At 39.4% G+C, this 13,086-nt stretch overlaps 1 protein-coding gene across 8 annotated transcripts in view; it reads left to right on the forward strand.

Annotated features, from left to right (window-relative positions):
• LOC124136023 overlaps positions 1 to 13,086 on the forward strand; it is a 211,957-nt gene that overhangs the window by 153,478 nt on the left and 45,393 nt on the right. For all 8 annotated transcript variants that reach the window (XM_046501762.2, XM_046501767.2, XM_046501761.2 and 5 more), the window contains one exon: positions 11,860 to 11,939. In XM_046501762.2, coding sequence (XP_046357718.1) covers positions 11,860 to 11,939 — 80 coding nt within the window. The remainder of the gene's footprint in view (positions 1 to 11,859; positions 11,940 to 13,086) is intronic.

Here is a 13,086-nt window from a genome sequence, read left to right on the forward strand (position 1 = left end):
GTGAACCTCTTCTGCCCCCGACTCATCTCGGAGTGTGGCGATGTGCATGTTATAGTGGTCTGTGAATTATTTCCGATCTTAGGGAACACTGTGACATATATTTCCCATGTCCATATTTAGTGAAACCTCGTCAGTCTAGAACTCGTTCATCCGGACGATTTCTGTTGGGACCCAAACTCAAGAACATCCAGTCACCCACCATCATCCATCCCTCTACGTCTTTTCCCCAGATCGCCATCCGCCTGTACCACCCTCAAAAATAATCTTCCACGCCACCCTCAACACTCACCCACAGCAAACGGGGTCACGCCATCCCAAACTGGCAAGGTCAATATGTAGGTTTTTTACAGTTACCTGTAGGACAATATGTAGTTTTTCACAGTCACCTATAGGACAATGTGTAGGTTTTCACAGTCACCTGTAGGACAGGACAATATGTAGGTTTTTTACAGTCACCTGTAGGACAATATGTAGTTTTTCACAGTCACCTATAGGACAATGTGTAGGTTTTCAAAGTCACCTGTAGGACAGGACAATATGTAGGTTTTCACAGTCACCTGTAGGACAATATGTAGGTTTTCACAGTCACCTGTAGGACAATATGTTGGTTTTCACAGTCACCTGTAGGACAATATGTAGGTTTTCACAGTCACCTGTAGAACACTATGTTTGTTTTCACGGTCACTTGTAGGACAATATGTAGGTTTTCACGGTCACTTGTAGGACAATATGTAGGTTTTGACGGTCACCAGTAGGACAATATGTAGGTTTTCACAGTCACCTGTAGGACAATATGTAGTTTTTCACAGTCACCTATAGGACAATGTGTAGGTTTTCAAAGTCACCTGTAGGACAGGACAATATGTAGGTTTTCACAGTCACCTGTAGGACAATATGTAGGTTTTCACAGTCACCTGTAGGACAATATGTTGGTTTTCACAGTCACCTGTAGGACAATATGTAGGTTTTCACAGTCACCTGTAGAACACTATGTTTGTTTTCACGGTCACTTGTAGGACAATATGTAGGTTTTCACGGTCACTTGTAGGACAATATGTAGGTTTTCACGGTCACCAGTAGGACAATATGTAGGTTTTCACGGTCACCAGTAGGACAATATGTAGGTTTTCACAGTCACCTGTAGGACAATATGTAGTTTTTCACAGTCACCTATAGGACAATGTGTAGGTTTTCAAAGTCACCTGTAGGACAGGACAATATGTAGGTTTTCACAGTCACCTGTAGGACAATATGTAGGTTTTCACGGTCACCAGTAGGACAATAGAACTGTATTGTGTACTTGTGCCCACATTTATTTGTCTGATGATCCTCTTGTGAAGCATGTCAAGACTCATGATGAAAACAAGGTATTCCACAGTTTCCTTAAACGGGCAAAGGATCTGGGAAATATTCTCATTGTCAATGTTGATTTTGTTGATGGTTTGTACTGCTGGACGGTGCCGAAATGAGTGTCAACCAAGCGAAGGGCCTTCTTTGCTTCATCAATATTGAATGTATGATCTAGAAAGCAATGAATCATCTGCCCTGTTTATTAGCATTCACTGTCCTGTCTTTTAGCTCTCTGGGCCCGACAGCACATGGACAATAGGTTCTATGGTGCCCCTAGGTCGCGGTAGTGGCACTGAGAGCCATCTATGTCCCAGTGTACATCAGTTTATGACATACATTGTGTGGACATTTGTCCTCAAGAGGACTGACAGATTGGTGCTATAAACAATAACAACGTTCCGGTACCGCCATTACAATATTGCAATGTCCATATGTTAGAGTGGGGGATGTATTGAAATGCCTGATGAAAAGTAACGACCCTGAAGGATGAGCATAGCGTGGTTATTGAGTGGTCGTTGATTGTGTTTGGAGTCACAGTATTATATTCGCTATTGGGAAAATAAAAGCCACAATGCATTTCCACAATCATACGAAATCTCTGCTAAAAGCAAAATCCATTGTACAATTCAGGCTATTTTATTAGCGATGTGTTATGAATCAATATCAAATAGTGACGACACCAGGTGTTCGCGAAAAATTTGACCCACCAGTGGCTCCCGGTAATACGTTTGAAGTCAGTCAGAATCGGCGAACTGCTTTTCTGAAAACATTTTAAAATGTATAATGCACATCAGGAGAATATGTCGATAAATTATATAATTACCCTGAAACCAATTTAAATTATTCAAGGCACATTTTGTGTCTTGAGGGCAAAAACCCACTGTGTCGGACAAATATACATTAACTCTTGAGTAACATAATGGATTTTGAAATGTCTTCCGCCACCCCCTCCGTTACGATTGATTCAACTATTTAAACGGACCTCTGTCTGTTGAGATAACAAAGTTGCACACTTTCACTGTGAGTGTCGTTTCCACACTCTTCCCCGTTATCTAAAGGCGATGCCCCCTAGGGATCTCCATCGTTAGATTGCTCGTTTTATACTCACAAACGATGACGAAATAACATCTCAGATGGCCTTTTACTGTAGGCCATTTGCTCTTTTTCCGGGACGTAATCTACCCAAGGCTTCACGAGAGATGGGAAAATTCTTTACCTTTTACTTGAAGAGTGCTCTGCCAATCTTTGCGGTCCTAAGGGCTGTGGTTCCATGTTTATGGCCATTGCGTTCCGTTCAAAGTAAACATCATGCAATCCTGGACTATAATTGGGCCTGCTGGCATGGCTTCTCGTTGTGATGGCTGATGGTGTCGGAGCATCATAATGGCTCGCCATTGACAGCCCCCTGCTGACTTTTTTGTGTGATACATACAAATATATATATAAATATAGGGACATCGTGTTATGTTGTACGTGTCTGTAATTCTGTTTGTATGCTTTCATGCAGAGCTCCAGATATGCTTTTGGTGTTGTGGGTATTTTACCTATGCATTTTAAAATCGTTGGATATCAGTAATTCTATTTGGGTATTCAAATTTCTGTTACCCACTAGTTTTTACACATGTGGGAATTTAAGTTAAATATTTAAAAACACTATTCATCTAGTTCATGCAAACTGGTGTCGTGCGGGTTCGAAAGCTTTATAGGACTCAAAAATACCACGATACTTCCACAAGAAAGTGTGATGGCAAATGATCAATGACATGATGTAACTGTCATCGTGGAGTTTGGCAAGGTTGACGGAATGCCCGTTTATAATTTCAAAATAAGTTGCTGATTTGCTAATCGAATACGCAGGGTTACTTCACAATATTTTGATGATACGCTCAAGTTTTATTTTTGTAGCGTATCTGTAATGTTCGTTGCATATTTGATACGCTTGGATTTTACTGCATTTCTGATGCGTATTTTTCGCAGATACGCAGCTTATATGGAGCTCTTTTTCATGTGATTATTACTCGTCGAGACAAAACACTTACTTCTTGGTTAAAATTATGTTTGGCGGGTGTTTGAGTAGAGGTGAACGTCCTTACCCTTTTCGCGAACACCTGGTGTCATCAATGAATTAAAGTGATCCATTCATATAACCTTTATCACTAGTTTGCCTTTGACGTCTAACGGAGTTTGTTTTATAAGATAATCAAGAATGGTTGCTCTCTGGTGTGACGTGTCATATATACTGATGGAAACGAATAAGGGAGCCTAGTGGTTCAAGTGGTTCAAGTGTTCGCTCGTCACGCCGAAGGCCCGGGTTCGATTCCCGAAATGGGTATAATATGTGAATCCCATTTTGGGTGTGCCCCGCCGTGATTTTGCTGGAATATTGCTAAAAGCGGCGTAAAACCAAACCCACTCACTCACTCAGAGCTTTAAAGGATATATATTGACAGTGTTAATTGAGTTATACCACCCCTAGCTCTGTCTCCTGTTACCAGGTATGGGTTTGTCAGTTAATTTGCTATGATCAAACAGTGATCAGACGAATGAGTGAGTGAGTTGGATTTATTAACGCCGCTTTTAACAGTAGTCCACTTATATCGCGGCGTGTCAGCTTAATGTAGGAGGAAAGCCAGAAAGTGATGCAGGTCTCAGACGTTTACCACTTCGGTGAAACTCACGAGCACGGGTATGGTGCTGACAAACCTAGAAACATAATCGGGACGAAACGGGATTCGAACACACATTCATGTGTTTCTGGCCCAAGGGACGCAACCCTGCACAGCGAATCGCGGCGCCTTAGACCATGAGGACTATTATGTTGTTATTTTTCAATAACATAACATTTACACCACTTTATATGAAGCAAAGTTACTCACATTCGTTGGTATATAAACAAACAGTTCCGTCGTTTCCAAGATAAATTAATTGAAATATTGGTTCAAGATAATGAAATGACAACAATGGAACGTTTACACAATAAAATGACGTCACAGGTATGTATTTAAAGTAGGTGAATATCCTCGTAATTCTCCATTAATGGGTCCCTGATCCATAATGTTTGAGCAATGGAGAGCTGTTCTGTCATTCTTCGTTATATAATGGTCAAATGGACAATTCCCTAGCATTGATTTACCGAACTGAACTAGAAATGAAAGAGGCCAGTGATACCACTTATCTGTTTTATATTCAGATCCATTCATGAAGATTCAGAGTGACAAAAACACGGGTCTATAAGACAAGAGGGATGACTTCAACTTTCAAATTGTCAACTTTCCCTTTATGTCGAGCAATATATCAGCAACTCCAGCCTTTGGTGTCTACATTTGACAACTTTTGAGACCCGTGAAGATTTCGGGGTAGAATAGGTCTTCAGCAACCCATACTTGCCGTAAAAGGCGACTATGCTTGTCGTAAAAGGCGACGAACGGGATCGGGTGGTCAGGCTCGCTGACTTGGTTGATACATGTCATCGATCTCAATTGCGTGAATCGATGCTCATGATGTCAATCACTGGATTGTCTGGTCCAGACTCGATTATTTGACAGACCGCCGTCATATACCTGGAATATTGCTGAGGGCGGCGTTAAACAACAAACCAAACGGAAAAAAAACAACTTTTGAGGTGCAACCGAGCATGCTCTTTTTGACCAGGGTTGAAACATTCAAGGCCTCAGAAAAACTTTCAAAAATATTTATGGTAGAATTTCCAAATTTGACGTATATGTGACGAAAATAATGTCCCAAATAATTCCATATTTCAACACGTTCCATAGTATTCCCGTGTTTTTGCAGGTGAACAGTTCACTCGCTTTTACGTGTGTTTGTGACGGGTGCATTGATGGGTCAGGATACGTTCACCTTTTGCGCAAACACCTGGTATCATCACTATTTGATATTTGATATCACTATTTCTTGTATCAATTTCATTATAGTTCATTTACTTTTCATCAGTAATTTATTATTTCGGTCGACACAAAATCGTTTTTCAATTTTCTGCGACCGAATTCAAGTAATCATTTGCATGCTTCAACTAATAAATTTAAACGGTACTAAACTAGGAAACAACATAACAATAAATTCAAATAATTCCAAAATAATTGCCAATTACCATTCCTCGCAATAATAATTCCTAATAAACAAAATATAATCACAATACACTACATTAAAGAAGCATAAATTTTAATAACATAACGATTTTAGGTAATGAATTAGAAGCAAGCAATCACGGCGTAAAAGTCGATGTGAAGTTCCCACGAAAAGGCTTAACATTTCATCGGCCTTAACAATCCTTTTCCGTGTTGGAAAAATGGACGACATCCAAAACGTGCATATGACACACTTAACCTCCTTCACAACTCCATCGATTGCATCCTTCCGGCACATCCCTTAGAAGCAACTTGTACTGAAGTGCATCCCGATTTCGCCCTTCATTCATACATTGCACAATAGCAGTAATGGCGACAACAATGCATCAGGTATAATATGACTGTCTCCCATTCGACACTTAGCAGCTAAAACTATGGCAATATATACCTTATCGATATTTGATAAGATACAAGGACGAACTAAATGGACCCTTTGTGTAGTACAGTTTGCAGTGGGTTTTTTCGAAATTTACACGTTTGACGTGGGAACGTTCTGCGTTGTAAGCAATCTATAGCAAAGTAGGTATACGAAGGGGCCCTCAAACGGAGAGGACGCGTGTAATACTAAAGTATTATGTCACAGAACTGAGAGGGATGCTCTGTCAGTGTATTATATGTCCATGATCAAAACAAGCAGCGGATGTGACCATTGTTCCCGAGGAGTTAGTGCCTCGTCGTAAAATGGCCATGCTAACGTTGACGTCGATGTGACGTCGATGTATTGTCGGTGGAATGCTGAAATAACAAGGCTACCGCGCGTTTAAATATAAAGTGTTGTTTTCATAGTGTACTGAATCACGAAGTGGTGATATTCCATTGTCGTGACAGACGGCAATAATCAGGATAGGCGTACAACTTGCAACGTTCAGCCTTGCCACTAAAAGCCCCTGGATTTATACACATTGACATAACGTAATGATTAATGGCAGTTGCGAGAAATAAAGATTTCCAGATATAAGGTACAATTTTTATTTGTTCAGTTTTGCTTGCATTATCGCGTGATACCCCTATAACATACGTCGTCGACGACGTGATGGTAGTTGACCACGGTGTGGAGCCTTGATCATGACATCACGCACAGGTTTGTCTTCCTCAAGACAGTCATTTAGAGATGGCACTTTAATATCGCTGACAGCGGAGAAATAAAAATTGAATTAAAACATAAACATCAACTAATTGAACCCAATTTGAAGTGCGTTATAGATTTTCAGCTTGTATAAGGATGAACATGGCTTGTATAAGATTCAAGCAATCAATCATAGACCTTAAACAGTCGTAACGCAACGTTTGCTTTGTTTTTGTTTACCAGCCGCCGTCAGGCTTCGGGTTGGAATAGGTCTTTAGCAGCCAATTCTTGCCGTAAAGGCGACTATGCTTGTTGTAAGAGGTGACTAACGGGATCGCTGACACGGTTGATGTATGGCATCGTATTACCGTAGATCGATGTTCATGATGTCCAGGTCACTGCTTACGGAAACCAGACATCAGCTTCATAGTGTACCATAGTAAAGATCAAACACGGAACTACATTGTGACGAGCGAACGCTTTGACCACCGGACTAACCATACGCTCCTTTCTAACTATGACCATCCTTAATTATCCAATGTATAATACAGTAAGCTACGTTTATAACGAACTCGCTTATAACGAACTGACGGATATAACGAACTGTGTTTTGGTCGCTTCTATTTGCTGTATATATGCTGTATATATTCTTATAATGAACTAGGGAAATAACGAACTAAAAAAAGTGGTCCCTTTGAGTTCGTTATAACCGTAGTTTCTGTATATCCATTCTATCATGATACGTATACTGGACCCTTTCGCCACGAAGTGACGTCACCACTTCCACCATTCTATCCCTCATAATATCTCTCGCTCAGGAGAGATATTTAAAAGAAGATTTATCAGCGTCGTGTTATTCGAATCGGGTTGACGCTGTGGTGCCGATGGGTCGAGGGTATTTATCATAATAACATGCAAAATAATACCATCGATCAAAGGGGATGGACGCTGGCGTAATAAACGAGACAGAGGGCCCCGATGACTCATCACTGGATATATCGTTTATACAGAGATCATTCCTTTGGCATCACAGATCGTGTCAGTAATAAGCTACTTTCCAATATGTGCTGCCGTTTCACGTGGCAAGAATTCAGACATGGTATGTCCCCGTGAGCCAAGCACTGGTTACGAGTGAGCCACGTGGCCTAAAGCACGCTCACAGCGATTTGATATTATGCCTTCTCGAGAAGAGGTTTATTGAGGGCAAGCAATCTGAAACTATTTGTACTTCCTGTATGTCGTTTTTCTCACAATATAAAATTGCACAACTGATTCAGCAGATTTCAAAACTGTCCAGTCTGGTCTGAAGTAAGAAGAAAAAGGATTCAATTACAAACAAGACTTGTTGTTTTATCTTTTTGATATTCAGACATAAAATATGTAATAGACATATTCCCTTCAGGGTCTGATAATTGTGGATAGATGTCAGGAAGGAATCACAATGGATAATAAACAGAAATTAATTATGTAATCATGAGAATCTGTTTAGTAGAATATCACCGAGCCCCGAAGATTCGAGTGATTTCTCTCACTTTAAAATATTAATAGTAATAATAATAATAAAAGCGACAAAACCATTTTCATACTCATAAGAAATCACCGCCAAAATCAGAGTCGATTCCGTCTATATCATAAGCATTTGTTTATGAATCTCGGACTTGTGTCATTAGTTGCGTCAGTTTCAGTTGTTTAAAAGGAAGGTTCAGAATTACCAGTGAATTCCTTGCAAATGAATCAGATTCAACTGCAAGGACAATAGCGTAGCGTCATCATAATTGTTAATATGAGGTATACCTATAACGTGACAAAAAAATCCGAATTGTTTTGATATAATTTAAGTACTTTATTTCATGTTTAACAAGACAAAATATTGACATATTTATCATAATCCTTAGAAAATGTGTTTTTCAGCTTTATACTTGATTTGCCTATGCATGTGTTTGTGACGGTTGCCACCGATGCTCACATTTTCCCGAACACCTCGTATCATAACTATTTGATACTAATAGTTATTCATAAACACAAGCTTAGGATACAGTCGAAATCGTACAATCGACTCTACTCTTGGCAGATATTTCTTATGATAATGGAAACTTATCAGGGAAAGTGGAAGAAAAATATAAGGTAATATTCCTTTTAAATTAATTAAATATGGTTAATAACAACCCATGCATTTGTCCTACCCGACGCATGTATTGCGATTAAGTGGAACTTAATTTTACAGTATTTTCATCTCTGAATATTTTTCCCACTAAGTGATTTGACAACATGACGTACACAAAATATCTAATCATGCAACCTCTCCATGACAACGGAATTTCTCAGACGACAAACAAAACCCTTGTTTGAAATACCCTGCCGATGAACGCGAAACGCTGATAAATCACGAGCTCAAATTGGGTTTCAAAGGTCACGATCGCCATCGCATGTTTCCTAAATATCAGAAGTTAATAACACTACAGACATTATATTACTCGTCTTTGATCAACAATATTGATTGATTAATTGAGAGTTGAGGCTTTTAGCATTACGAAAGTAATATAAACGTCCAACAATATTTTTTCCAGGCGGATAAGAAGTAAGTTATGCATGATGCACGGTATCAATGGCTAACAGTATCCTTGAACTGTGATTAAAGGGTAATATCGAATGCTGTAATGCATGTTGTAAACATGTCTGGAAATTCAATTTGAGGATGAAAGAGTCTTGTTTTTTTCAAAAAAACATTGTGTCAAATTTACCCGGATTTATCAACTTTTCCAGAATTTTGATTTCTGAAATTTTACTTAAATTTTCATATATTTGATATTTGCTAAAAGCAGTCCATTGTATGATTCCAACTACCGTAAATCTTGCAATTGTTGCGTCTCCAAATTAAAACGACTGCTGACCCCGCGCAAATATAATCAACATGTGTTTTTGAATCAAATGGTGCTTATGAAAGATGTTGGCAAAAAAGGCGAGCGTCTCGGGGGCACCGTCACAAACACTATTGTTCAGTGAAGGATGGTCTTTGTACATTTTTTTATTGTACAGATTTGTCACCAAATTTGACATAGGTATTGTGAAGAGAGATTTATTGCGTGATGATAAATTGTAGTTTGCTTGCTGTCAATCTGCAAAACAATTACATTAGCCAAAGGTAGAGTAAGCCAATACCAATATGCATATGCAAAGTATACTTTGGTTGAATGATAGTTAAAATGGTCGGTACATACTTATCTGTTTTTTTGTAAATTAAAAATAATAATTGCATTTGAAAAATCGGTTAAATAATCCAAGTCATTTCCTGTGGTGAATTCAACAGAGGTCAGCAACCATTACTTGCAATCGTGTCAGTGTTACTGCATCCGACCTGGGGCCGGATGAGATTCATTTTAATTATTACATGGCTTGGATTATGGGTAATACGCCTGCACTGTTCCTACGTGTCATTGGACAAGACAGTATCGTCATCCCCGATGACAAAGGGCAGATCGGATGGAGACTAAAGATGGCCGAACCCAATCTTCTGGTCTGATGAAGTTGGACCCTCGTCTCTCGCTAGCTTAAAGGCTAGAGACAAGAAGCTAGATTTATAGGTCTGTCAATAAGTTTCATACTGAATATGATTTCTGGCTTTGTAAGCATTGGTCGGTTATTTCGGGGCGTTTTCAGTGTGAGGATATGTATTCGCACATATGGTTTTTTTCTGAAACTATTCCATTTAGTTGTTAATGGATATGATTTTCAGAAACAATTACAGTCAAACATAATTAGGGTTGGTTGGTTTGTCAGCAATATTCCAGCTATATGACGGCGGTCTGTAAATAATCGAGTCTGGAACAGACAATCCAGGGACTAATTTCATTGGCATCGATCCACGCAATTGGGATCGATGACATGCATTAACCAAGTCAGCGAGCCTGACCACCCGATCCCGTTAGTCGCCTTTACGACAAGCATAGTCGCCTTTTACGGCATTTGGGGGTTTTGGTTTGCCGCTTGTTGCAACAGTCCAGTATTGTCATGGAGGGGGCTTAACACTTTGTACCAATATGTAGAATGGAACCCAAAGACTCGTCGTGACCAACCAACACTTTGCCTTCTTGGCTATCCACTACCCAATCCACATCACCCCACCCCACCCCACCCCAACCTAACCCATCCCAACCCATCCCAACCCCATAAAACCCCGTTAACATTACGATATGTCTACCATCGTTGTGAAGTTTGTGGTATTTTTTCTCAAGATGAATTATGGTTTTCGGTTGGAACCATCAGTTGTGTGTTAATATGAATATTGCTTGACGTCACTCGGGTACATCCATCGTCTAAGATCAATTCAATGATAAGTAGAGCATACAATTCTCGTATATCTTATACGTACTTTGATGTTTGAATATTTGAAATGTTCTCTTGGATATATTTCATAACATGGGATAATTTACAGATACCATAACCTTGAACAAATCAAGACAAACGGTTTTTTTCAATTGAGTGAGTGAGTGAGTGACTTTGGTTTAACGCCGCTTTTAACAGTATTCCAGTCATATCACGGCGTGTCAACTTAATGTGGGAGGAAAGCCCGAAGTGATGCAGGTTCTCAGACGTTTACCACTTCGGTGAAACCCACGAGCACGGGTATGGTGCTGACAAACCTAGAAACATAATCGGGGCGAACAGGTATTCGAACCCACAATCATAGGTTTCTGGCGTGCCTAAGGGACGCATCTCTGCACAGCGAATCGCGGCGCCTGAGACGATGGGCCACCCGTGCCCCCTTTTTCAATTGAGCAAAGTCACACGTTTAGAAAGAAATCATTACGAATAAAAAAAACGAATTCGTTTGCGAAGAATCACTGATAAAAAAGTACAAAGATGTTTCCGTTGGTTTGTAACTATCACAAAAATATCCTTCTTAAATGCATTTTCACAGGAGTAATATTATGTTTGAAACCAGGTTATTATATCTTACAGTATAGTACAACTTAAAATGCGACATATAAGTATCCCAACTGCGTGGATTGATGCTCATGATATCAATCACTGGATTGTCTGGTCCAGGCTCGATTCTTACAGACCACCGTCATAGAGCTGGAATATTGCTGAGCGCGGCGTTAATAACAAACAAACAAACAAATACAATCAAAAGTCATTCGGAAGTCGTGATAGCAATACCAACTGGTATTCAATCTTTCTGTGGAGCGGTTTAGGTACAAGCCTGGTGTCTGGTATGTATCAGATGTCATATATAGCAGCACTGCCTTTCGTGATTATCTTCAAGCGACAAGATGTAATCATTTATTTTTTTTCCAGAACTGTGGCGATGTGTCCCCCACTACCCTATCCCCCGAAGTGTCACCTAGCAACTCCTGTGATGAAGGGGACGGAGCGAGGTAAGACGCCATACATTAGTTTAACATCACGGCACATCACTACACACACACGATCTGAGGTAAGTCACGTCCAACATACTCCTCCGATTGCCATATTGGTATGTTATACGTTTCATTGCATATTGGTTTTGATCCGTAGGTTGTAGGTTCATGGTATGAAATATATTTGTACATGCGTGACAATATGTCTACTTGTAGTACTAAATGGCTCATTTGCTCTGAAAGATAGTTCATATTGGTTAATGTAAGACCATGGGACTTAGGACTAGAAAATTATGTAGTCCATTAAATAAAATCGTAATCGGGAAAACCGATACTGTTCTTCATACGAAACGTTGTTTCGTCGCCATAATGTTTGCAACTTGAAAACGTTGGCCTTATATCTTGAGAAAACTATTGATTATTAGAAATCAAACATCACGTACCTTTTTATATAACACGCACATCATCAACAAGAATACACATCCCAATTAACAAACTGTCAACGTTATTGGCTAGTTAATGAACACAGGAAAGTCGTTAATCGTGCTTAGTTTCGCCACTGACGTATGTGCCATTTTCGGGAATCAAGGTCTTTTGTTGTAAATGATGTGTTCTGCTACCTATTTTACTGTTGGTTGCGAAATATGCGACTTCAAGGTATATTTAGCAGCTTTCATATTGATTTTCCGGCATGATTTACTCGTAAATTGCTTCAGTTATCATGTAACTCCCTGAAGGAAATGTGTGCACAACCCAGGTAAACCAGAGGTGTCTTCGTACGAAACAGACATGAACTGTATCCCAGGAAAACGGTATGTGGTTATTATCCTTACCGAGCTCTTGACGTTCAAATTTTACTTTGTTTAGTTTGCATAATTTTAAAAAATGTTTATATATGATTGTCCTATAAATCTTGAACGTGTCTGGTTTATCAGCTGCACTATTGTGGGTAACGATACTGTATTTTTATGTTTCAACTGCAAATTGTCTTCCAACATCGTTATGAATGATGCGTGATGTAGGTGATACTGTTGAATTTGTTCTGATGTGTTTTATGCTTGTATTAACATGGTGGTATTCCGAACATTAGTTCTCTAAACTTTTCAGGTATATTCAAAATGATGCAATTAAGGAATTCAGGAATATTTAAGCAGATCCTGCTTGG

The sequence above is a fragment of the Haliotis rufescens genome, unplaced genomic scaffold, assembly GCF_023055435.1.
Source record: "Haliotis rufescens isolate VD_foot unplaced genomic scaffold, xgHalRufe1.0.p SCAF_44, whole genome shotgun sequence".
In the NCBI taxonomy this organism is placed as follows: domain Eukaryota; kingdom Metazoa; phylum Mollusca; class Gastropoda; order Lepetellida; family Haliotidae; genus Haliotis; species Haliotis rufescens.